This window comes from Arachis hypogaea, chromosome 17 (genome assembly GCF_003086295.3).
Source record: "Arachis hypogaea cultivar Tifrunner chromosome 17, arahy.Tifrunner.gnm2.J5K5, whole genome shotgun sequence".
Taxonomy (NCBI): domain Eukaryota; kingdom Viridiplantae; phylum Streptophyta; class Magnoliopsida; order Fabales; family Fabaceae; genus Arachis; species Arachis hypogaea.
Genome location: NC_092052.1, coordinates 19,122,188 through 19,148,947, shown reverse-complemented (window position 1 = coordinate 19,148,947; position 26,760 = coordinate 19,122,188). Strand labels below are relative to the sequence as shown.

The 26,760-nt window shown below is 31.5% G+C and overlaps 3 protein-coding genes across 5 annotated transcripts; 2 read left to right on the top strand and 1 right to left on the bottom strand.

Moving 5' to 3' along the window:
• The first annotated feature begins 317 nt into the window (after positions 1–317).
• Positions 318–3,426, top strand: LOC112765538 (uncharacterized protein At1g65710). Of its 2 annotated transcripts, none has more exons than XM_025811436.3 (2): positions 318–2,075; positions 2,319–3,426. In XM_025811436.3, the coding sequence occupies exons 1-2, from the start codon at positions 705–707 to the stop codon at positions 3,195–3,197; spliced, it is 2,250 nt and encodes a 749-aa protein (XP_025667221.1). In that variant the 5' UTR covers positions 318–704; the 3' UTR covers positions 3,198–3,426. The 2 variants fall into 2 exon arrangements, with proteins under 2 accessions (XP_025667221.1, XP_072078682.1); XM_072222581.1 differs by having other exon boundaries at positions 2,301–3,426.
• A 4,868-nt stretch (positions 3,427–8,294) lies between these two features.
• Positions 8,295–9,741, top strand: LOC112766792 (NDR1/HIN1-like protein 6). The gene has a single exon (XM_025812688.2). The coding sequence runs from the start codon at positions 8,622–8,624 to the stop codon at positions 9,393–9,395; it is 774 nt and encodes a 257-aa protein (XP_025668473.1). The 5' UTR covers positions 8,295–8,621; the 3' UTR covers positions 9,396–9,741.
• A 6,356-nt stretch (positions 9,742–16,097) lies between these two features.
• LOC112765122 (nibrin homolog) lies at positions 16,098–21,934 on the bottom strand. 2 transcript variants are annotated; one of them, XM_025810987.3, is made up of 14 exons: positions 21,742–21,934; positions 21,505–21,558; positions 20,698–20,962; positions 20,431–20,513; positions 19,798–19,928; positions 19,033–19,079; positions 18,790–18,898; positions 18,408–18,494; positions 17,726–17,897; positions 17,178–17,644; positions 16,872–16,933; positions 16,654–16,756; positions 16,517–16,569; positions 16,098–16,442 (listed from the first exon to the last, which is right to left on the bottom strand). In XM_025810987.3, exons 1-13 carry the CDS (start codon positions 21,776–21,778, stop codon positions 16,519–16,521), a joined length of 1,668 nt encoding a protein of 555 aa, XP_025666772.1. In that variant the 5' UTR covers positions 21,779–21,934; the 3' UTR covers positions 16,098–16,442; positions 16,517–16,518. The 2 variants fall into 2 exon arrangements, with proteins under 2 accessions (XP_025666772.1, XP_025666773.1); XM_025810988.3 differs by having other exon boundaries at positions 16,098–16,402.
• Between the last annotated feature and the right edge of the window lie 4,826 nt (positions 21,935–26,760).

Genomic DNA, 26,760 nt, shown 5'->3' with positions numbered 1-26,760 from the left:
TAAATAATCAACCACTAAAATAATCAAATCTGTCATAATAAAATAATTAAATTTGTTAGATGAATAATTAAACTTAATTATAGTAATACAGTAAGTTTTTTTTATAAAATACCAAATATATATCTCTCTACGCAATAATTATTTTTGTATATATAACATAATTCTACAGGGAATATAAATAACTCACTTGTTTTGTCTCCACATACGGCGAGAAATTCACATTATTTTTGCATAAATAATGGTTGGAGTATTTCAAAAAGGGTCATGAAATTTTAGTTAGTGCTGCTGTAGGGTCAACAGGGTCAGACAACAACCACAACTAGATCCCCATCCAACGGATCTTATTAAGCTTTAGCTTGAACTATTGAAGAGAAGCCCGCCCTCTTCGCCAAAATTTGAATTCTGTTCCCCCTTTCTCTATCTCTCTCATTAACTCTGAAAGTAACAATTTTTTTTCTAATAAAAAATGTTTCTTGGGTAACGTTCTACTTCTTCTGCTCTTTTATCATAGTTGAAATTCAAATATCCTTCACCCCCTTTTTCTCTCTTGCTTCACCTTTCTTTTCTCTCTATTAGTTAATTAAAATCTTTGATTCAAATCCCTTTTCAATTTCTTCAACATCCTTGCCCATTTCATTTGCTTCCCTTTTTATTTTCCCACTCCTTTTTTGGTTTATTGTTTTTAGGCAATACTGCAAAGTCCCATGGGTGCATGTTTGAGCAAGAAGAAAGGGTCAACTACTTCTCCAGGTGCAACTTTTCAGGTTCCTTCTAAGTTAAAGGATTCTGAAAATGGTGGTGTCACCGCCACCCTATCCAAACCCACCAACCCAGAAATGAACCTCAATAATGAGAAGAACACAGTGCAAGAGAAACATGACACAGTAGTGGTAGCAGCAGCGCATGAAGGTGAAAACCAAGTGAAAAAAGAGATTTTTATCATTAAGCACAGGAAGAGCCACGATGAAAGGAGCTCCAAGATTCAACCTTGCACTGCTCAGCAGAACCTGTCAGCATATTCAAATGATGGGTCATCCTCAGAATCTGCCGAATCAATGGGAAACAACAAGAACAAAATTGCACCTTCTACACCAAACATTGCTGCTAGTGGTGTGAGGACCTCAAGCTGCACAAAAGAAGAGGTGGATGCAATTCTGATCCAGTGTGGGAGGCTCAGCAGAAGCTCTTCTGGTAGAGCTGCCTCTTCTTCTGGTGGGAGAAAGTACTCAGGCTCAAAGAGAAGCTTTGATTTTGATCACTGTGACAATGATGCTAATTCCAATGATGATGACCAAAGGAGGGGCAATGCTACTACAACTGACAACAGTGATTTGTGTGAGGAATATGATGGGGTAGCCACCGGGAACCGCCACCGTGCCCAACACCGCCAGCGCAACCGCCAGTCACCAAGGCCTTCTCCAAGGAGAAGGACCCCAAGCAGGGAACGGGACCAGCAGCAGAATCAAAGGTCCAGCAGCAGGGAGAGGAGGGTGAGTAGATCTCCTGGAAGAAGGTCATCAGAGACAACAAACGGTGCCAATGGCAATGGAAGCAACAATGGAAATGGCAACCACAATAATGTAGGTTCTACTAGGCCTGGGAAGTTGGTGTCCGTTCCTGCCACTGTTACATCACTGGTCATGGATAAGAGTAACAATGGAATTGGTGGAGGAGAATCTGCAGCCGCTACAGGTGTCAAAAGGATAACTGTTAAGAGAAATGTTGGTGAATGTGGTGTGGCTGGTTCAAGGGGTGCAGCATCACCACGGTCTCAGTCTCCCGCAAGAGCACAATCTCCCGCAAGAGCACAATCTCCCGCAAGAGCACTCTCTCCTGCAAGAGCACACTCTCCTGCAAGAGGAAACAATGGGAATGCAGGGAATCAGCAGCAACAACCTTCAATTAGCCGCAACAACTCGTCAAGGAAAACTGAACAGTCTCCTTATAGAAGGAATCCATTGAATGAGATTGATCCTAATTCCCTTTCTTATCCACAGTCAAATGCCAACAATAGCAGCAGCAGCAACAAGGTGCAAAACAGACCCAAGAAGGACGCTGAAGCAGAAGCTAATCAGGTATCAATTTAAATTGATCCACCATCCTGTATTCTTATCTATATCAGCCAGAAAGATTTGATTTTTTCTGTTTCAGTATTGTTATTTGAATCTAACATTTGCTGGACGTATTGTCGACATTTCAATGGTGGATAAAAATTTTACTCAAAATCACATTCTCTTTCTGTTTTGTCTTGTTGATGTGAAGAATGGATTAATGATATTCTATAATTTCCTAATATTCAGAATCCATGTTCATTGCAGAAAGGTGTTACTGCAAATTGCAAGGTGAAGGAGCAACAAGAGGAAGAGAGCAAGGGAATGGCATCAATGAACAATGACAATGTTGTGGTGAAGACAATGGTGCCATCAGGTGTTGCTGACAACATCAAACCCCAATCTCTAACAAGAAGCAGGTCTTCAAGAAGATCAAGGGACTTAGATCTCAACCCTGAAACACTAATTAACCCTGTACCACAGTCCTACACCTCCCTCCTCCTTGAAGACATCCAAAACTTCCACCAAAAGAACACAAACACAACACAGCCTTCCATTTCTCTCCCAGCTTGTCTCTCCAAAGCTTGCTCGATCCTCGAAGCTGTTGCCGATCTCAACTCCACCACAAGCCCAAACTTCTCTGCTGGTGCATTCTCTGAGGACAAGAAAACTCCATCACTAGGTGCGAATAACAGTAGCAACCATTATGCAAAGAAGAGGGTGGAGCCATTTGTGGAATCCGAGGTAGTTGTGAGTGATGATGTGATGGAACCAAGCTTGCACAAGTATGTGACAGTGAAGAGGGGTGGTTCAGTTTGTGGGGTAGTGGACATGGAAGACCAAGAATCTTCAGGTAGCAACAGCTTCATCACTCAAAGTGGCCAAATACAACAGCAAAATCAGTGGGGCATTTCATCAAACACATGGGAAGCAAACTCAGCTGATTCAACAGATTGTTGGAGCTCAAGGTTGATGGAAGGTAGTGATGCTGTGGCTGAAGCTAGAAAAGCATTGAACTGCAAGAAAAGAGAGTGTGATGATCATCAACATAGCAGCGGAATCGGGCGCGGAAGGCTTAGTGGTTCTTCCTCTTCTTCTTCTAAAGTTCTTCATCACCACAACAGTATACCTGTTGCATCAACATAACAGATGGAATTGTGGTGATTTCTTGTTTGTAACGTTGAATATGCTTCAACAGTTCATCTAGTTTGAAGTTGCATACTTTGCAACACTTTCTTGTTTTTCAATTTAAGGCTAATTCTCAATTATCTTTGTTCATTGAAGTGAAAACACTTGCTGTTATGATTGGATAAAACAGCTATTGTGTCATGGTTTAATTAATTACAATAATTTTCAAGTTTCTATTTCTGAATCATCTCAACTCAACTAATGATTTCTCATTACATAACATCGCTCTTACAAAATGCAAATACATATATTTTGGGGTAATGTATGCTTTTTGCTTTTAAAATTTGTTCAAATTTTTTAAAATATTTTTAAATTTTATTGTTTTAATTTTATCTTTAAAAACTTTTGTTTGCATTAAATAAATTTTCTGATAGTTAATTTTTTAAAAAATTTAGGACAAATTTAATAATAATTTTACAAGAATACTAATAATTTGACACTATATTTGACAAATACTAATTATATAGTATACATAAATATCTAATTTAATTTAATTTTTGTTTTTTCTATTTTTAAAATTAATTATATTTTAATTATATACCATTATTAATATAAATATAAATTTCACTAAAAATTTATTAATTTACTTGATCTATTTTATTGCTAGTATTGTGATTAAGGTTATTTGTTTTGATGTTAGTGTTAAAATCTACTGATATTATAGTTAGAAGATAGGCTTTGTGAATTAATTATTTTTTTATTATGTCAAAATAAGATACTATTGTAGTATTAAAATTTTATGGTTTTTTTTATATTAGTTATTTTTAGAAGTTGAGACTTGATTCTTCATAAAATGTTAGTGAAGATATGTATTTCAAATTTTAATTTTAAGTTTTTAACTATTTTATATTTTATATTTACGTGAGACCAGTTTTATCGGTTCAACCAGTAATTTATCAGTTGAACCAATAAACCAGTGAACAAGTAGCTTGATCGGTTCGATCACTGGTTCAGTTCTAACAATTATATTTCAATCTAATTTCAAAAATTTCGATTTACTCAATTTAATAGTTATGACTCACAATTGGTTCCTAATCAAGCAACAACAAATTATGTCTCCCAATTGGTTCCTAATCAGTTCTAACAATTATGTCTCCCAACTTAATAGTTATGACTCACATTGGTTCCTAATCTCATTTTTGTCACTGTCTCACAAAATCGTTAACGACATGCTGAAATGGACTAACGACTGCTACATTATACATTCTAGCGACTATTTGATGTGACAATTGAAATTTTTTTACTTTATTTTTTATTTTCAACTAAACACTTAAAACCCTAATATGAGTCACGGATACCTAAGTTAAAAAATCAAACTAAGTAAATTGAAACTTTAAAAATCAAATTAAAGCTCGAATATAACTTCAAAACAGAACTTTAACTTATGTAGTGCTTAATTTAAATGAAAATCAAATAAATCAAAATTCAACATAATTTTTATCAATGTTTTTAAATTCGAAATTTCTATACCAAAATTAACTAAGATTTTTCTTTAAATTAAAAATTTAATGAAATAGTGACTTTAATTATCTTAACCAATGTCCTAATTAATTGCTTTTATGTCTTAAAAAAATCGTATATGAAAAGAAAATAATTAATTTGTCTACTTTAATAAATAGTTATTTTACTAAAATGAGAAACTATTTTTTTAAAATTTTTAAAAACTAATTAATATTATATATATTTTGTTACACTACATTTAATTATAAAAAATTTATTTATTTCTAATACTTATATTAAAAATAAAATAAAATAAAATTAGTGAATCTTAATCTATAATATAATAATAATATAGTAATTATTTTATATATTTTACGAATATAAATTAATTATTTTTTTATTTATAAAAATTTTTAAACGCTTGAGCTTGTTATATATATATATATATATATATATATATATATATATATATATATATATATATATATATAAATGTGATATATTTTTAATGTAAATAATCTTTTAAAAAAATCTAATAGTTAATCTATTACTTTTTTTGTTTTAGTCCAAATTAAATATTTTTTAGTGTTTTTGGAAAGAAAATCTTTTGAGGAATTTAATAATATGTGATGAGGAACACCGAATAAATTATACAGAAACCAATTAAAACACAATATAAAAACATCTTTAAAAAAAGACGTTTTAGGCGTGTTTATCTGAGTGGCCTCCTTTCATGTATTATTATATATGCCTATTTTGTATGCTTTTAACATATAAAATAATTATGTTTAACTAATTCAAAACATAGTTAGAGTTTCACTAAAAATAAATTTTTGGAACATATATTAAATATATGATTATGTAAGTATTTCATAAGTTTTATAGTCTTATAACAATGAAAATGATGCAATAAATTAATTATCTAAAGTTTAACTTAAAATATTTTATAATAAAATACGTAAAAAAATTTATTTTATACGTTAAATACATATATAATTATGCTTATTATGTGTAATATACAAAAAAAAAGTGATTTACTCTCTAATTTTCAAAAAGTACTGAAGTAATTGTCCAATATAAAGTAGATATATTTTAGCTAAATTATTTAACATGATACAGATTTATATCTTAAATACTAATTTTATGCGAAAACATCTTCGTGTAAATGAGTAGCCATCTATCTTTGCATTATTATTTCATTAAACACTTGTATTATGAAAGAAAAAAAAATGTTATTGGTACACTAAAATTAATCATTAAAACCAGCTATTAATGTATTTGTGTATAAATATATGTGTGATTTAATTTATTTTTAATATATATTTATATTCTAATATATATTTTATATTGATAATTAATTTTAATGACTAATTTTAGTATACAGTTAGCACAATAATAGTATAATAGTATATAGAGATGTGATGCCATCAATGATATCACAAGGACCAATGTGAGCCACCAACACAGTGGAATTGAAAATTTGATAAACTCATCTATTAATTGTGTGTTAATTTGATTTAGTACTTGTGTGATACAATTAATTAATTAATTAATTAATTAATTGCGACGGCCATGACCAAGTCCCTGTGCCTGTATTAGAGGCGGAGAAAAGCACACGCATGAAGGAATCTTCTAAGGTGAAACCTTCTCTTAGTGTGAATGCAACGTTTTATATTTTTTTACTAGTAGTAAGCAAAATGTGGCGAAATACCTTGGTGAGAATTGAGATTTTAGCTTTTCGTCAAAGTAAATAAGGGAAAAATAAATGAATTCAGTGTCAGCATAATATGTTCTAGATATATACTGGTATATCATGGGGGATTTTATTCAAAATTCTTCACATAAAAGTTAATGGCGTGACATTTATTTATTTTAATTTGTTATGTTAAAACTGTTCTAGAAGCTCAAAAAATTATTGTCATGGAATAAGTTTCATTTTAATCCATGGATTTTTCTTTTTGTTTTAATCTTATAAGATGTGTAACTCAATAGACCAATTTCAAAAGATGAAAAAAAAAAGGAATTTGTTTGTTATGTATTGCACGCGTTTGTTTACCTACTTACCAAAGTTTGAGAGTTATGTACACGGTGTGGGTAAGCTAAGTTTATAGGATTGCATCTTAATTTTAAGAGATAATTAAAAAATAAGGGATCGGAATTAAGAGATTTATTTATGAAACATTTAATGATGTTCCGTTTCAAACTATATAAGATTGAGTGCACAACTTCTCAATTGACAGCGGCTTATAAACAAGGGAATTGGTGAATTGCTTCCAGTATATATAATATCTTTCAATCAAATAATTCAAATTGACTATTATTGCCTTTGCATTTACATTAGTTTTTCTGTGGGATGAAAACCGTTATTACACATTTTTTTTGGGTGTCTATATTACACACACACATAATAATAATAATAATAATAATAATAATAATAATAATAATAATAATAATAATAATAATAATAATTAGGAAATTACTTTTGAAAGTCTGGGTTATATAACATGGCAACTACTCCCATGAAGATGGCAAAAACATCTTTTCATGATGATCCTTGTTCAAAAAGTGTAACTTATTTATTTAGCAACATTTTAAATAAAAGTAACACTTTTACTTCAAATCAAATCAAGCCCTACAATCTATCATCCAATGGTCAAAATGATGTATCTTCACATGATGATAATCATTAAATCTTCATTGGAGTAGCCACCATATAACATTCATTATACTTTTATTTCTAAAAATTGTTCTGCTAAGAGGACAACAAAAATTAGAAAAGTAAGAAAAATCGGTAAAAATTATACATTATTCAAAATCTTAAAATCACATATTCAAGATTTATGTTGGCATGCTATTATTAGGTATTGTTTTGTTGTTCTTCCAAAATTATCCTTTTAAAAAAGTTGACAATTGACATTGGTTTTGAACATAAAACATCTCTTTTCTTTGGAGAGGATATTGTAAATATGGTAAATTAAGCAAGTACTTCAGAAAATTGTGATGTAACTTAACTTACTACTCAAATAGTCTATTGACAATAAATTACAATGAATAACTCAAATGCATATCTATATACTTTTACTAAAAATCCCATATTTGTACCATTATTAACCTCTAAATAATATTGTTTGTGAATTTTCGTGTATGTCTTCATTAAATATTTATTATTATTAATATTACCATTATTTTAAGTATTATAAAAAAAAATTAAGGATTTAGCTAATATGTGCCCTTATAGGATACATGATAAATTTATCGATAGTCAAAAGTTTAAATTTTTTTTTGTTTAATAAATACAAAATAAATACATTAAAAATATAAATTTTGTGTATTTTCAATAAAAATTTTTTCAATTTGTAATCTTGACTTATACCCTTAAAATACATGATAGATAAATCCAAAAAATAAAAATACTATGTACACATAAAAAATTTAATATTATATATTTTTGTATAAATATAAATATTATTTTATTTATTTTAAATATATATTTAATATTTTAAAATATATTTTATACATATAATTAATTTAGTGATTGATTTTTTTATATGTGCTCATGGTTATAACGAAATGGTATATATCGAAGCATATAATAATGCTCAAATAAGAGACGCAAGGACCCCAGAAAAGAAAAGGAAAAAAAAAAAGTAATAGAAACTTCGGCGGCATTTTTATTATAAAGACACAAAGATTGAATTGAATATCTTGCACTTCATATGACATGTGACTTAGAAAAGGTGACATTTTTCATTTGGAGCCATCAAAGTCAAAACTTGGAAAAGCTTCAATCTTCCAACTCTTCATATATGCCATGACCTAATCCAAGCTTTTCAAAGACATGATCATTTCATTCATTAAATACACTTGCATAGCCAAAAGTAACAAAACTTGATACCCCATTTTTCATTTGAGATCACATTCATTCATATACTTGTACCAACTATGGGAGATAATCAGAGAATCCACCCTCTTCATCATGATGTTGAATCACCACCATCGCCGCCACCGCCACAACCATTGGCACCTTTGGTGCCAAGGAACATGTCCAGATCGGATAAAGGCGATCCGGAGTTGTCAAATCAACAACCACCACCACCTCCTCCTCCTCCTGCTCGCAACAGAAGATCAAGAAGAGGTTGCTGCTGCAAATTCCTATGTTGGTTTATAAGCATATTGCTTATCGTGGTGGTGGCGATCGGCGCAACAGTGGGTATACTTTATCTTGTGTTCAGGCCGAAGCTTCCGAAATACTCCATCAACGAAATTGGGGTGACAAGATTCGATCTTTCAAACAACGATAGCTTAAGTGTCACATTCAACTTGACAATAACAGCTCGGAATCCAAACAAGAGAATTGGAATCGATTACAGAGGTGGAAGCCACATTAGTGCTTATTACAATGGCACAAAACTATGTGATGGATCGTTACCGAAATTCTACCAAGGTCACCATAACACTACAGTTCTTAACATTCCTCTTTCAGGGGAAGCAGAAAATGCAACAGCTTTGGAGAATTCATTGACGCAACAACTGCAGCAAAGTGGAAGTGTTCCTCTTCGGTTGAAGGCCAAGCAACCGGTGAGGATTAAGTTTGGGAAGTTGAAGCTATTCAAGATCACCTTCAGGGTTAGGTGCTGGATTGTTGTGGATAATCTTAATGCTAATAACTCTATTAGAATCAAGAGCAGTAGCTGCAAGTTCAGGCTCAAGTTATAGATTATCATTCTTTGGTGCTTATTATAACTATTGTTCGTTATAATTACTATTAGTACAATATATCCCATATATATTGCTATGTATTACTATATACTATTTTTTTTTTCATTTTTTTAATATGGTCTCCGATTGAGATTATTATTTTATTTTTTTATTTTTACTTTACAGATGGAGATTTACATTTTAGGATTTTTCTTAGTTCTGTATTCTTGATTCTGTATTTTTCTGCCACTACTCATGCCCATATTATTTTTTGGTGATCGTGCTATAGCTTATATTATATTGTTATATCCTTTATACTATTTTTGGTAACATGTTATCCTATATATATGTTTAATACCTTATTGTTAATTTTTTTTATTATTTTTAAGGGAAAGTTTAGGGGACCAGCAGACTTATTAAAATCTGGCCAGCACTTAACTAGCAAAAGAAAAATGAGTGATTCTCCACCATTAAATAAAATCTCACACCATTAAATACACTATTGATGGCTAATTAATGACTATAACTCACAAAATCTGCTGGCTCCCTAGTACTCTTCTATTTTTAATGTAACGTGATACAAAGTGTACTAACAAAATATTTAACTACAGAATTTTTGTGAAAAAAATGTATATAGTAGTACTATCTTTGAAAAAAATAAATGTTCTGTTTGAATTTTTTATATTAAATAATTGCCTTGTTAACAAAAATTTAGACAAGGTTCCTTTCTTTATTTTCCTTGACATTCCCTATCGTTAAAGAGGGAGAAGATAGTGGAAAGAAATAAGAAAGATGTTTTATCAAGAAAATAATTTTATAAAATACCTTTGGACGACACTAATTTATATATATAATTAATAATTTTCTTAATATCACTTTTCTTTTTATTTTTTAACCAAAAGTAGTATTAGATTCTTGTGTAATCATCAAGGTAGTGTTTAGTTTTATAGATTGAAATTAAGATTGAGAGACTTAAATTCAGTATTATATTTAGTGGCCAGATATTAAAACTAAAATTTTAGTTATAAAATATAAAATTTTAGTCTCTTCAGTATCTCTAAAAAATAAAGACACAAGATATAAAAAATTTTAGAGATAGAGATTAGAGCAATATTTTTTTTAATAATTGTTTTAAATCTCACTCAAACTATGTGCCTATCTCTAGGTACAGATCAAGATCTTCTAAAGTAAAAAAGTTGATAAAATAATAAAGTAGTAAAGTGATGAGTTAATCATTTTTAAATTAAGATAATAGAACATATATTTCATAAAAATTACAAATTTAATAGTGATTAATCTCTCACTTTATCACTTTATCAACTTTTTTACTTTAAAAGATCTAAATTCCCTAGATTCAGTCACAACACCATCTAACTTAATACTCCAATCAAAATAATTAATTGGAACAACTATTTTTGCTATCATTGGTGCCTAAAAAGAGTCTTTGATTTGAATAACCGAGATTTTCAAAAAGAATTAAGAAAAAATAATAAATAGGTCTTTGATTTTTTTTTTCCAAAGATAATAGGTTATATTTCATTAATTATTAAAAAATAAAATATAAAGATGTCCAAAAGTAGAACAGCATAATAAAAGGTGGGGATTTCCCAAAAACACTACACTGAAGGTATTCATCCAACGGTGCGTGGTCGAAAAACGAAGAAAAATCTTAAAGAAGAAATAATGATAAATCAAATTGAATGCAACTAAGAGCTAGTCTCATGGAGATGACGACCTAAACTGGGAGTTCTTTGGATTTCACGGAGCAACTTGACAGAGCTTGTTAGAATGGCAAACGGCATAGAAGTAGAACCTTCAAAAATCAACTGGTTGCGAGCTTTCCAGCAGTTCCAGCAAATGATGGCAAGCAATTGAGGATTACGGTCAGCATTCTTCAACGGGTTAAGTATCTCTATTGATGCAGTCCACCATGTCCAAAAGTCGTTAGAACTCTGAGGGGGAAGACAGTCACGAAGATAACTCTGAGACCATACGTCTTTAATTCTAGAGCAATTGATCAAACAATGAGTGACTGTTTCCGTTACTTCATGACAGCAAGGGCATATTGGTGATATAGATGGGATGCGGTGATGAATCTGAGCAAGCACCGGAAGTCGGCCATGGAGAGCTTTCCAGATAAATAGCTTAATTTTGTGAGGCAAGTTCAACTTCCATAGATCAATCCACGGCTTTTTCTGCTGCATATAATTAGGGCAAAGCTCCAGAGGCGGATGGTAAAATAAATAGCCAATTTTGTAACCTGAAACTGTATCATATTGCTTGGATTTGTTCAAATCCCATTGCAATTTGTCCCTACTCTGCTGAATTTTAACTGACAAAATCCTGTTTGCAACGTCTTGGGGAAATAATTCTTGAATGAGATTCTGATTCCAATTTCTATCTTCAGTAATTAGATCTTTAACTTTTGGAACCAACTCAGAAATAGCCTGTCTATTTGGCATGTCAGAAATCATTAAAAGATACGAAGGAGGCAGCTAAGGATCCTCAAAGGTTCGGATATTCTCACCAGTACCCGCAGCCCAATTAAGACCTTTTTCAACAATCTTTCGGCCTTCCAGTATGCTCCTCCATCCCTAAGAAGGTAAGACTCCAATTTCTACCGTTATAGCATTACCATTGCTAAAGTATTTACCTCTTAAGATTTTGGATAATAAAGAAGTAGGCTGTGTTACAAGTCGCCAAAACTGTTTGCCTAAAAACGCCAGATTTTGGATTCTGAGATCTTTAAATCCAAGGCCTCCTTTTTTTCGTGGGCGAGTCATAGTGTCCCATCTAATCCAAGCCATCATCCTTTCAGAACCTTTTTGTCCCCACCAGAACTGAGAAAGTAGAGAGTGAATTTCCGAAATTAAACCATCAGGCAACTTGAAGCAAGACAATGTATAAATAGGAATAGCTTCTCTCACTGCCTTAAGCAATACGTGTCTACCACCTGACGAAAGAAGATTGCACTTCCACCCTTGGATTCTTTTCCAAACCTTTTCTTTGATCATACTAAAAGAAGCCTTTTTCGATTTAGAGACTGTAGAAGGCAAACCAAGGTATTTATCCTGAGCCCCAATATGATTAATATTCATAGAGTTAGCCAGTAGTGTACGAGTAGTGGACGGAGTGTTGTGGCTAAAGAATACAGCAGATTTATTAAGATTTACCCTCTGACAACTGATGCTTTCATAAGAATTCAATAAATGCAGGATATTTGAACATGTTTCAGGATTTTTAAATCTCTTTGACTTTTAACTCAAAGACAAATAAATTTTTTATTAATTGAAAATATAAAATCATCTATCACTTTTTAAAAAGCGAGACATCTAAATCTCTTTAAAGACTTGTTTGTTCTCATATATTTTGAATAAATAAATTTAAATGTTTCGTACTTTAGAGAATGATGAATATTTTTGTATTATTAATTAGTCAAAGACTTATTTGTATCCGAGTTAAAAAGTTAGAGACCTAATTTAGCTTTTCTATTTAAAGTATGTTTTTTTTGTGACGGGTAAGTAAGAAAAACAACCAAACAAAAAGGGAAAAATAAAGTCTTAAGGGACTAAAAAGGTGCAGAACAGTCCCGTTGGATACTCCTCTCAAATTTCTTCCAAGGCACTGGAAGCTCTACATGCTGAAAATGAAATTTCATCGCCATCTTTGCCTTGGTGTCCGCCACTGTATTTGCATTCTTTAAGACCAAACGAATATCAACGTGCCACTTCCAAGTTATAATCTCTCTGACTTTAAGCACCAGTGAATCTATGACCAACATTATCATGAAAATTAGTGGCAAGATTGAAAGTCTCTAAACAATCCGTTTCGCAAATTACGTCATTTTTTCCAAGTCACAAGCTAAAAGAAAACCTCTCCAAATAGCAAATAACTCTCTTTGAAGAATATTGCTACTCTCAATTGTTCCCAAACAGTCTCATTGCCAAGTTTCATTCCAGTCTCTACTAACACAGGCAAAACCCATCCGATCACCAGATCCCGAATAACTAGAATCGCAATTGATCTTAAAAGTACCCATCGAGGGAGAAATCCAAAAGCAACTAATCGAAAAAGGAATAGATACTCGATTCACTTCAAAGATATTTTACTCTTTCTCCAAGGCTAAAGACATACTAGCCACTTTAAATGGAGGCCAAGACTCATGGTAATTAAAAATCTCATTATTTCCCGCTCTCTAAATCCACTAAAGACCAGCAAAGAATCGAAAAGGATGCTCTTTACTATGGGACAAGAACCAGTTCTTCAAATCTAGAAGATGGCAGAAAACTCCCAACATCTGCCAAACTAGTTGAGCTTTCGGACAATTCTGCATACAGTGAGAAACTATTTCCTGGCAAATCAAGTAATTGGGGCAACTATCCGAAGGCGACATGCCTCTACTGAAACGAAAAATAGCAGTGGGCAAAGCCAAGCCCCAAGAATTTAATCTTTTCCAGAACAAGATGATGTCAAAGCTAAAACCAATTCCTCTCTTCTCCTAGACAAACATCTTCTTGCTGAGCCAATAGTAACCAGTATGAGCATCATAAACCTTAGCCGGCCCCCCGATCCAAGTCCAGCCTACCACTGAACCTGCTTGAACATCCGGGTTGTAGGAGAGAATGCTGTCACACAAAAACTGTTGAAGAGGAGAATAGACATTCTTAAGGTGTCAGTGTCACTCTCTCCCCAATCAAATATCTAAAATCCGGAGATTCGAGTCAGAAATGTGAACATAATCCATCTCATTACAGAGCGACCCCTCTTTCCTCCACTTAGAGAACCAAAAATTTTGATCCAAATCTCCGATGCACCAATCAAAACCATCCTTCAAAATATCCCAACTTTTACACAGACTCCTCCAAATATAGACCCGTTATCGCTAGAACAGCTGAAATCGTCACTCAAGAAAAATCGATATTTATCTGCCAACAGCTGAACCCATAGCTTGTGGGGATGATGAAAAAATTGCCAGACTAGCTTCTCAAGAAGAGCAGCATTAATACAAAACAGATCTCTAATTTCCAGACCACCAAATTTCTTTGAGGTGACCAACACCTTCCAACTAACAAGATTTAGCCCCCGATCATTGGCTTGACCTTTCCAAAGAAAATTTCTCATCATAGATGCTATAGAATTTGTTATCCCTTTGAAAAAGAGTAAAACTTACATGTGGTAAGTAAGAATAGCAACTACTACCGAATTGATCATACAGAGTCTTCCCGCCCCGTTGAGTAGCCGTCCTTTCCAACTGGTTAGCCTTTCCCAGATCTAAAGTATGCTTTTAAATCTGAAATGCTGAATGATCAAATTAATATTATAACTAAATCTATCTAAGTATCTCTGACAGTATTTTTTCCCTTATCTTACACGTTCAATTATTTTAACTATACAACCTCATTAATATCAACATGGTCAAATATTAAATATATAGGTAGTTTTAGAGAAATAAATTGATATGTATTTTAAATATTTGTGACATGAAGAGTTTAAAAATTTAGTAGTTATTAGTTTATATTTTTAAGTATTAGAATGTTTAATTTTATGTATTTTAATTTTATTTATTTAGTTATTAGATTGAGCTTTATCTTAATGGGTTTAAAATTTTTTTTATTTAACTTAATATGAGATTATAAATACATTCTAAATTATTATAGTTGTCATAGAGTGATTAGAGGTATGAATTTTTTTTTTTTGGTTTTGTGATGAAACTATAGTGCAAACAAATAAGATTGAGTGAGTTCTCTTGTTGCATCAAAAAATTAGATAAAAAGTTGAATAATTCTCTTCGATTCAATTCTTAAACTATAGTGTAGACAAAGTTAAGTTGAGTGAATCTCTTTTTTATTATATAAAAAAATTGAATAAAAGATAGAATAATTCTCTTTTTATCTTTTTTTATTTTTTTATTTTTTTATTTTTAATTTCAATTTATCTTTCTTATTCAATTTTAATTCTTGTATTTTATTTACCTCCTTTTTCGTATCATAAATATAGTGAAAGAGAGAGTACATATTATCTTAGTAAAGAACTACCTCAAAATATCATAGCGCATTATGTAATTGAAGTTTAAAATAGAATTTATACTAAAATTTATAAAGAGCTCACCCCAAATATTGATTTATCTGCCCCCCTGTTTTGGGGGAAAAAATAACTGAAATTTATTTAAGATTAATTGGAAAAGAATAAAACATTAATTAGATTCATTTTAACAATCAATAATTTGGATAATCATCATTTTGACATTGATGATCCTGTGAGAATTAACCTGAGATGTTTCACAGGCATAAATGCTAGTAATAAATAAACGAAGAACAGATGCAAAATGTCCGACTTCAGACTTCAGACTTCAGACCAATAAGTTTTAAAAAGAAATGTTTAATTGAAAACAAAATAGTACTACAATTATTAGGACGGATATTCAGTGGAGATTCTCAATTCAAACTCACTATATTTCCGGTAATTTCCAGTAGGTTTAGTTTCTGTTTCTCCAACAATCTAATAATAACTCTCAAATGAATGAATGAATAAATAAACTATACTAGTACAGCCAAAAATCCTTATACGTGGACATATATGTTTAAATACATTTGATTTTCAATTGTACCAATTTTTAGAGGTTATTGCAACGGAGATGTAATTCTTGATAGAAAAATATACCCTAAAAGAGTGCTTAACAATGTTAGGCAGAGATTACGTTACACCAACTGAAACCAGATATATTTCAAACGCCAATCACTTCATTATCAATCAAAAACAAAGGTACCGAACTGCAATAATTCTACACAATCTATTTTATACACATTTTTTCTGAAAAATAGTAACATTGCAATAATTCACATTCTAATTCTGGGATAAAGACATAGACAACAGAGAATATGTAGAAACAAAACCGGTACATCTATGGAATAGTAGTGGAAAGTTTACTGATTTAGGATTGACCTGAGTGTAAATTCTCTCTCTTCTTTGCCCTGCAAAATGACAATTTGGTCCTACTTGCTGGTTTTTATCCTCATCTGTCATGGCTGGTAATTGATTTGAGATTATTTTGGTAACTTCGACACACTATGTGCTCGAATACATAAAGATTCATCAGTATTTACCAAGTCTTACACATAAAAAAAAATGCCGAAGATTACCTTCACGAAATAAGGATCCCACGAAGTGAACCAGCTGTGCCTCGCTTTCTTGCCTGCAGCATGAACACGTATGATGTTAAGGCAGATACAACAAGCCAAGCTTAAATATGGACCCAAGGAAAGAGTATCAAACTTACCTTCTCATTATTAAAAAGGTCTTCAGCCACAGCTTCCATTTTCTTCCGCCGTTTTTCCTCTTTCACAGACTCATGTACCTCATCATTCCCAAAATCAGAGTCCCTGGGGTAGAAAACAAGGAAATATAACACAACTTATTACTACGAGAAAAGCAATTAAATATGGCTAGCCAGATTTTATTTGAAATAATACAAATTAGATTTTGTGTCATCCTTACTTGTATGGATATTTTGCAAACGGAACAAGACTTTCGAAACTATTACCAGATTGAGTATGTGTCTGCAATTCCATTCCAAAGAAAACCAGAATAGTTAGGCATGCGATTCATTAAGTGACAATAGCCATGACACCGTATGAAAATTTAATAAGTTGATTTGTGAGAAGCAAAAAAACTATGTTGGAAATTAGAGGTCAGATAAGTCACAAAAAAGAACTAGATAGCCAAAATATGTTCAATTCTGCAAGGTCCAGCTTTCACATGATAAGGTAGCTATTATTATGCAAGAGATAGCACCATACCAACCTTTCTAAAATGTTTAAAATTTGGAACGCTGCTGTTTTGTGCAGTACTCATGTTAGTTACTCTGTTTACATCTCGGACAACTAAATCTTGACTATAAATAATATCTGCAGTTCCACTTCCATAATCATCAACCTTGTCTTTCTTCACTTTTATACTACCACTACCATCTCTGAAGCTCATAGCATGAGTTTCCAATTTGGCAGAACAATCATCCAAGGGTGACGCTGTTTTTGCTTGTTTTATGTCAGTTGATCTGGTAGAAACATCAACTGCGGATGGTTCCATTTTCTCATGTTTTTTATTATCCATACTGCCAGAATCATCATCCAATGCTTCAGTTTTAACATATTGTATGGTATTTCCGTTGAGGAATGTCTCAGTTGCATGGGCTGATGTGGCTGTTTCAACTTCAGTATCTGAATCTGCTACCACTGTCTCGTCTGTGGAGCATGAAGATGAAACAAGTACTGCAGCAATACACACAGTTTGTTATAGTAACTCGGTAAAGTACAAACTTAATCAAATAGATATATCTAAGCGGTACTTACTGCATGGTGACTTCAGTATCGATGGATCAAGATGTCCACTTAAAGCAGCAAATATTACATCCATCTCATTCACTCTAAGCAAAGAACTTAATTTATTGAAGCGATCAGATTTGCATGCTGGTACCCCTGGGATGACACAAACCAAACGATTATCGTCTCCATAATCTGAACCCTACATGGAATAAATGAGAATTACCATCATGAAGTATATATCTTTTCTAATAAGAGATTATAATTGGCCAGAGCATATGTCTAAACACAAGACTATTGCAAATCAGATTTGCAAGCTGAAATTTTTTTCTTTTTGATAATAAGAAAACTTTTGCTATATGGTGATATGTGATTTGGGTTAATGCAAGATTGAGAAAGAGGGCTGAAGGAAAAAAGATGGTACTAGATGGGGTAACCAACATGGATCTACCACTTCAATATGTCCTACTGTAAACGATGTCTGTCTATGATAGATAAGACATGAGATTCTACATATTTTATTTATTTATTTATTTATTTATTCCAAATGCTCATTTAGGGCACATAGAATAGAATGTATATAAACATCCACGGAGTTAGAGGCAGGTACATTATTCAACCTACTTATCTCACTTTTAGAGTTGATGATTCCACCTCGTAATTTGCAAAATTGAAAAACATAAAGAAGAAAAAAGTGAATGAAAAAACATACCTGACTATTTGAACAAAAATATTCATAGGAGACAGTTTTTGCACCAGTGACATCCAACAAAGATTTGAGCTGATCCCTGAATTTGTACTGTAAGGCAGAGAAAAGACTTAAATAAGTAGGTTATAAAGACATGTTATGCCCAAAAGTAGCAATATCGGTTTATCTTATAGGTTCGGAAACTTGTTTGTTGCTGTTCCTGCATAGTACTTGAGAATCCAAAATGGAAAAACAAATCCAAGAAAAGAAGTATAGAAAATCTACCAGCAGGTTTTTTTTTTTTTTTTTTTTGAGAATGGAAATTTGTGTTGAAAAAAAAAATTTCTTAATCATTATGCTTAAGTTGTGGTATTGGTGAGTATAAAGGGCTCCAGAAAATAGATACCATATGCACAGATTCTAACAAAAACGTGTATCCTTTCAAGCAATTTTCACGAGTTTTAGGGTCAGCAACTTTGATAGATATTCCTTCCACTGACACCGTTGGTATATATCTGGTTGAGAAGGACCAAAGGGATACAAAAAGAAAAGAAGAAAGAATCTTTAGTTAGCCTAAATGGTGTAAAAAAGCAATAAATGACAAGCTCCCTATACCAAATCCAAAGTTAACTGTTGAAGGAACACTTACGAATAACAGCTAGGCATATCAGTGACAATATTCTTTTCTGCAAAATCCTACAAAGGAAACAATGGTCAGAACTCAGAACTGAAACTTTCAACATGAGTGAAGCAGCTTATCTTGTTCTACACTAAAATCCTTCAAGAATCTCATATTCTGGTCTATGACTATATGTTAGATAGTATGTTATGGCTGTTGAGTTATGAATAATCAATAATCCAAATGCAGATATACAATGCAAGGTCTAAGCAGCTGACAAACACAGAAGAATGAATGAATATGTAACATGTACTAGACTCCTTGTGCATGACATGACTCTAAAATGTAGAAAATAGATGCAATCATGAGAATTCATGACAAAGTACAAGGTTCCACGAGTTAAATGAAAAATTACAATTACGCTTAGAACAAGAAACATAGCAAATCATTCACTCTGTTTGAGAAGGTAACAAGAATTGAAATATATTATTGCTACATTGGTATAAACTGCATAAGATGTTTTGAGCTATGTATCCCTACATGTCAACTCTTGTTTACATAGTCACCCCTTTTATTGAGGAAAATTGCTACGGCAATCATAAAGGCCACTTCATTTAAAATACATCAGAAAATAATCAACATCAACCATGAAAATATGAATATGATGATTATGAAAAGCAAGTACGCAGCAGTATTATAACATCTCGATAAGTATGATTGTTCCATTGGCTGTAACAGAGTAATTGTTTAACAGGAAACTGACATGATCAATACAATCACTGAATGCTTCTATACCTCAAGCCATGTTTTGAGAACACAATGTTTTTTTGCTACAACAGCATCAACAATATCCTTTTTCAATGGCATGAGTTGATCCACCAGAACGTGTGTGCAATCTTCACTTAAGGTACAAGTACTAGCAGCACCTGAAAATTAAAGTGTAAGTTGGTCACTATTCATGTTAAGACAAAGCAAATGCTTCATTAAGCAAAGGACTTCTAACGTAATAACCATGGAGCAAGATAAGCTAACTGGCCAAGGACTTATCTGATTTCAATTTATATAACAGAAGTTATTTCGCCAAGTCATTATCAACAATATGCAAACTCTACCCCATTACCAGCATATTTATTAGTTTCCCACCACAATTAATAATATTTGTTCAAGGCTTGAAGCAACCAAAATTTAAACATTTGATAATACCAAAATTGCATCACTAACAGGGATAAAGCAAGTTAGTGACAACTTTTCAGAACCTATTATCTCTTTTCACACTGCAAGCCCTGATTCTGGCAAAAATATTAGTGCTTTCTTCCATACCAAAACAAGATCATGTGCAGTGCGTACACATGTTAAAGCAAATTGAAAGCACATTTACTCATGAACTATAGGAACTGAAGAACCTTTATAAGGATTTTCATCACTAACCAATTGACGAAATTTTCTCTTCAATAGATTGATCTACTTTGTCCAAGGAACAAATGAAAAACATAAGTGGGACATGGCAAAACCTGCCAGAGTAAATTTAGAAGTGTTAAGACTTGAGAGCATGTAAGTGAAAGACAGTTAGATGTCATGAGATTGCATCTAGGTATATGACATAGATCTACAAAAGCATTGCAAGGATTTTCTAAACATTAAAAGCAAATAGAACAAAAGGAGTAGAAAACTTCAACAGTTAGATAGTTAACATACTTGTAGGTAGCACTACCAGTACCAAATGAGACAAGATCGCCATTGTCCAAAGCTATTTCTTTGTTTGGAAGCTCATGAACTTTCATCCTGTGTCCATTATTCTTGCTAATAAATGTCCCATATTTGGAGCAATCTTTGATCTGTACATTTGGTGACATACGAGAACGTTCATTTGGTAAAGAGTTTAACAGGTTCATCCCATTAACAATTATTTCTGCATGAACCCGAGAAACCCCTTTATCTTTAGTGATGATTACATCACAACCTGCAAGCAAATACCAACAACTTTTTATTTAAGAAAACAAAATGATGAAACCCAAGGTTGAAGTTCTGAAATTGGATGAGAATCACTTTGATCAACTACTCAGGACTGTGATCCTCATCATTAGAGATAATATTGTCTTAGTTAGATAGTTAAGATTAGTTACTAGTTAGCTACTCTAACATAAACCAATATCACTTGTATTACATCAACTTCTCTCATTCTAATTTCTATCTCTATCAAATCTACATTCTTCCGACCTTCTCTCAACTCTCTTTTCTATCTGATAGCCATGGAATTCAACATAACATCAGAGCCTATCCCATATTTGTTAGTTGGACAAGGACAACTCAATTAATTTACAACAAAATTGAAATTTCAGCTCAACATCAAGTGTATCTCTACATTTTTGCGTTTTCTTTCTTCCATGCATCAAGCATTAACTACTTACAAAAAACTTATGCCAAAGAGATTAAAAAAGTACTTGGTCAAAAAACAGTTCCAAAAGTAATTAGTAGGAACCATAAAAAAAAAAAAAAAAGTACCTTTTCGACCAACTTTATAAGTTCCAGTTTTGAAAATGTAGTACTTATCTTCACCTGCAACAAGAATTAAATTAGAAAAGAACTCATGGAATACCATAATATACTAATAAACCCTAAATGCTAAGATGCAAAGTACTATTTGTCAATCCGATTATGGAATGACCACAAAATCACATGTACAGTGCTTCGTCGGAAGAAGAAGAAGAAGAGAAAAGTTTGAAGAAAAGAAAGTAGTACCAGAAAGAGGATCATTGGGGAAGAGTCCCCACACCATAGTTCTTAGCTTCTTTGAAACCCTTCGAAAAGAAGTGAACCGCCCCTTCGTGAATCACTGTCACAGGAAGTCGAACAATAGGGAGAAGAATAAGAAATTTTATTTTTAAGTAAGCTTAAAAAAGGCTACGGCGAATTTTTCATAAAAATAAAAAACAAAAAAAATTAACTATCAATTTGGTAAGATTTAGCGCTTACACATAAATTCTGATGTTATCGATAAAATAGTTCATAATTATTATATTTTTTATAATTAAATTTTTTTATTAACAAATAATTTATTCATTTCATCTGAATTTTTATTAATATTTAAATAAATATTTAAAAAATATACAAAAAAATTTTAAACAGAATTTTATCTTTAGATTTTTTTATTTTTTAAGAAAAGTGAAAATTTATAATAAAAAACTTTTTTAAACAAAATATTTAAAATAAAATGATTAGATTTTAAGAATGAAAATTTTATTTTTTTATTAATTATTACAAAAAATTTATATTAAAATTTTATCTCTAAAATACTTTTTTAGAATATATGTTTAATATCCGTTCTTTTGTCACGTTTTTAAATTTTTCAAAAGTTTATTTTTCATTAATATTTTTAAGATTCTTTTTGTCAGCAAGGTAAATTTTTGAGTATTATTTTAATAGTTTATTAAAAAAAAGCTTCGAAAGGACATGTACTACTAGAAAGTAAGGGTGTGCATAGTCCAGTTCGCCTCGAAGACTCAGACCGCCCCGAACATTTTAGGGGCTAATTTGGTGTAATTTTACCGAGTTTAAGATTGGATAAGGGTCTTAAAAATAGACCCGGTTATTATTTCGAGTTGGGGTTGGGCCATGGCTCGTCGGTCCAGTGGCCGGATCATCATACATAATTAATATTTTGTGTTATTAGTGATGGATGATTGTTATTCTTATGTGGAATTTAAATATTATAAACCTTAATATTTTGTGTTATTAGTTATTATAAGACTATAAATTAATGTTTTATGTTTAAAATGTATAAAATTTTAGACTAATGCATAATATTGTATTATTTGTATTGATTTAAATATTTAGTGTTATTAGACAATATTGGTATTGATTATGGTTATGCTTTAATTTTAGAGAAGAGTTGGTTCTTATTATATTTTTCTAAGTGAATTTTACCATGTCAAATAATGGTTGGAGTTTTGGAAATTTGGATATTTTCACATGCTAGCTTATAAGAAGGTATCAAGGTAATGTAATGTTAACGGCCCAGTTTTCACCCGATATAATTGTGGTCCGAAAGTGTATAGGTTTCATCGGGTTTAGGGCCGGGTTCGGGTCTAACAAATAGGTCCGGTATATATTTCGGGGCGGGTCTGGGTCACATCAAATCCAGTTTCACCTGGCTCATGCACACCCCTACTAGAAAGTCGTTGGATTTACCGTCAGATTTAGCAGTGAAATAAATCCGACAGTAAAACCTCGCCGGTAATTATTTATCAGCGGATTTTTTCATCTGCCACTAATAATCGACAAATTTAGTGGCGGATATAAATTTTTTAATTGGTAAAATTTTGGAGCTTGTTACCATTGAATTTTTCTCTCAATAAATTCAACGATAATATATTATTTATTATTAATAATTACCAGCAGATTTAATTGATGGTAACTCAGGCGGTAAACTTAAATTTTATTTTTTTTAAATTTAAAATTTTAATATATAATTTTAAATATTTATAATTAATAATTTTTAAACTAATAAAATTTAAAATTTTAATGACATCATACATAAACTAACAAAATATATATAGAGGTGGCAAAACGGGTTGAACCCATTGGGCCGACCCGCTAGGACTAGAATTTGGAGCCCGCCAAATTAAAAAAATCCGCTAAAATGGCGGGTTTTGGTGGGCCGGGGCGGGCCGATCCGCCGGGTCGAAGATTTTTTTATTTTTTTATTAAATAAAAGAATGATTACTATTATAAAATTAATAATTATAGAATTTTTAAATACTTTTTTTTTGTTTTTATTCTTCTTTTAGTTATTAACTTTATTTATTTTATTTTACAATTTCGTATATTTGTTCGAATTATGTGACTTATTTTTTAAAATAAAGATAGTTCTATTGACAAATATTATTTTGAACAATTTTATTGAAGTTAAAAATTTTAAAAAAGATAATAAAAAAATTATATCATAATTTGACTATTTTTTATTTGTATTTGATTTTTTAATTATTATTTTTTAGTTAATTTTAATGAATTTTATTTTAAAAAAAAAAAGAGTCAAGCGGGCTAGCCCATCGATCTGCCAATCCGCCATAAAATAGAGCGGACTAGCATTTTAAACCCATTTTAATTGGTAGGGCGGGATCGATTGGGCAGGCCAACCCACTTTGCCACCCCTATTTTATATATATATATAGTAATTTTTTAGAATTTTTGAATTGATCTGGATGGAGGGAGAAGCAATAGGTGTGAGCAAAGTGGAGAGGCTAAGGGCATAATACGATGAGATTTTTTCCGTCTATTGAGCAATAAGTAGTAGAGTGCGGAGAAATTTAAATATTTAGATTTAATAATTTTTATACTAATAAAATTTAAAATTTTAATAACATCATACATAAACTAACAAAATTCAAAGTTCTAAAGTAACAAAATTCAATATATAACCAATTTCTAGCATTATTGTAAACCATGTTAACTAATAGGCTGTGTTTATTTTTAGAGACAGAACAAAACATGACACTGAAACGGAGACAATAGGATGGAGACACTAAAAATTATCTTTTGTGTAGTGTGTTTGGATACGATGGACAAGACAATAATGCAATGTCTAGTATTATGTTTGGATACACATGAACAAGACTAAAATATTATATGAAATGACTAAAATAGTCCTGTGATTCCAAATTTTCTACATCAATACAAATTAATTTAATAAAAAATGAGAGTACGTAGGAGTACAGACGGAACTTGAAAAAAATATTTGAAGAGGCAAAAAATTTTAATAAAAAAATATATTAATATTTATATTAAAATAAAATTTATAAATATAATTATTTTATTTTAAAATTTATTATTAATATGTAGGAATACATATGGTTAAGATTAACAAAAAAAATAAATTTAAATTTGATTAATAAAAAATTTTGTTTAAGTTAATAAGTCAAATTAATTTTAAATAAAAAATTAATTTAAAAAAAATCCATTTTTACATGAAAAAACAATTAGTTTTTGCATATAAAAATTTATTTTTATTTAAAAAACTAATTTTTTTTATCTAAAAACTGATTTTTCTTTATAAAAAACTAATTTTTTTAAATTATATAAAATCAATTACAATTTATAAATTATTTTTTAATATTTTAAAAGATTAATTTTACTTTTGCTAATATTTATCTTTTAAAAGTTTCAAGATTAATTATTTTTGTTATTATTTTTATTACAAATCAAATAATATAATATGAAGTTAAAATGGTATTGAAGTAAAACAATATAAAGAAAAGAATTATCTACCCCCAATAAAAAATTCTACAGAAAGGAGAGAGTACCTGGAAAAGAAAGAGATAGAGGAAGAAAGGAAGAAAAAAGTATCTCTGAACAACGCAATAGGAAAAATAAGAAGGGGTAATAGTGGAAAAAAAGGAAAACAAAATTTATAAAATTGTCCGTGTCCACTCTTCCAAATTCCGTGTCCATCATTGTCCTTCGTGAAAGAGTGGACACAAAAGTATAAAAAACTGTCTCGGAGACAATATGTCCACTGTCCATGTCTCTGCTTCCAAACACTTTTTAAACAAGTGTTGTCCATGTCTCCGTGTCCTGCCCTCGAAAACAAACGCTACCATAGGTACCGAATTTTTTTAGTGTTGCATATCAAATTTTAGGGATCAGTGACTAGTGTACACTATTAATGTTAAATATATGCAACACTAGTTTTCTTGATATGCAACACTAAAATATATATATATGAAAACTATATGTAACTAAAAGGTTACTAGCCAAAAACTAAACAAAACCACATTAATTTATATTAATAATTAATTTTAAATTTATGGAATTCAAAATTCAAAAAATTTAAAATTAATTAAGTAAACCTAATTAAAATTTATAAAAACCTTCTTTTTCTCTCTCACATTAACCTACCCACCTCCAACAATCACACACACAGACCTCTCTCTCACCAATGCGGCTGGAAGTGCCGGCGACTTCCATGCTCTCCGGGACGCCCTCAACAAGCGCATCCAATACAACTGCTTCAACACGAAGTCCACCTTCGACTTCGTCACCGATAAAACCTTCTCTTCTTCCCTCCTCAACCACCTCCTCAATTAGCTGCAAAAGGATGCTGGAAGAAGAGCAGTGTGGCGGCGCCGTTCTTGGAAGACTGGATTTCTGGCTCTACTATGTTACCTACATTTGCGGAAGAACTATTGGGCTTGTGTACAGCAATAACCTAGGACAGATTGCGGAGCCAGGCACGAGTTGTGACATTTCTACACTTGTGATGGTGTATGCCTCCTTTTCCTTCTTCGGTCGCTTGCTTTCGGCTCTACACGACTATATTGGTAGCAAATTATACTTTGCAAGGACTGGTTGGCTATGTATTGCACTAATACCCTCCCCGGTTGCATTCACATTCATGGCGCTATCACAAACTCCCCTCGCACTCCCCATAGACACGGCGTTGATAGGCTTCAGTTCCGGATTCAAGTCCCATGCTTCTCATCAGTATAGCCATGAGAGGGATTATAAAAAAAACATTCATTTAATATGAAAAAAAAAAATATCCTAATACTTAACAAAAGAAACATCTAATTATATTTTAGGAAAAATAATTAAATATCTATAAAATTTTAAAAAAATATGAAATTTTTAAAAAAATAGAGACATTCATATTTGCAATACAAAAAAATCCGAAAAATATATAAAAGAACATCCATTTAGTATGAAAAAGAAACATTCTGATACTTAGCAAAAGAAACATCCATATATATTAATTCGTAGAGA

Bases quoted from the DNA above. Each gene is read 5' to 3' on its own strand.
- LOC112765538 (XM_072222581.1), top strand. From the start codon at position 705: ATGGGTGCATGTTTGAGCAAGAAGAAAGGGTCAACTACTTCTCCAGGT. The intron at 2,076-2,300 runs GTATCAATTTAA...CCTAATATTCAG, and splicing joins CTGAAGCAGAAGCTAATCAG to AATCCATGTTCATTGCAGAA.
- LOC112766792 (XM_025812688.2), top strand. From the start codon at position 8,622: ATGGGAGATAATCAGAGAATCCACCCTCTTCATCATGATGTTGAATCA.
- LOC112765122 (XM_025810987.3), bottom strand. From the start codon at position 21,778: ATGGTGTGGGGACTCTTCCCCAATGATCCTCTTTCTG. The intron at 20,514-20,697 runs GTATGTTAACTA...TTACTCTGGCAG, and splicing joins ACTGGTAGTGCTACCTACAA to GTTTTGCCATGTCCCACTTA. The intron at 16,570-16,653 runs GTAAGTTTGATA...TTCATGCTGCAG, and splicing joins ACCTTTTTAATAATGAGAAG to GCAAGAAAGCGAGGCACAGC.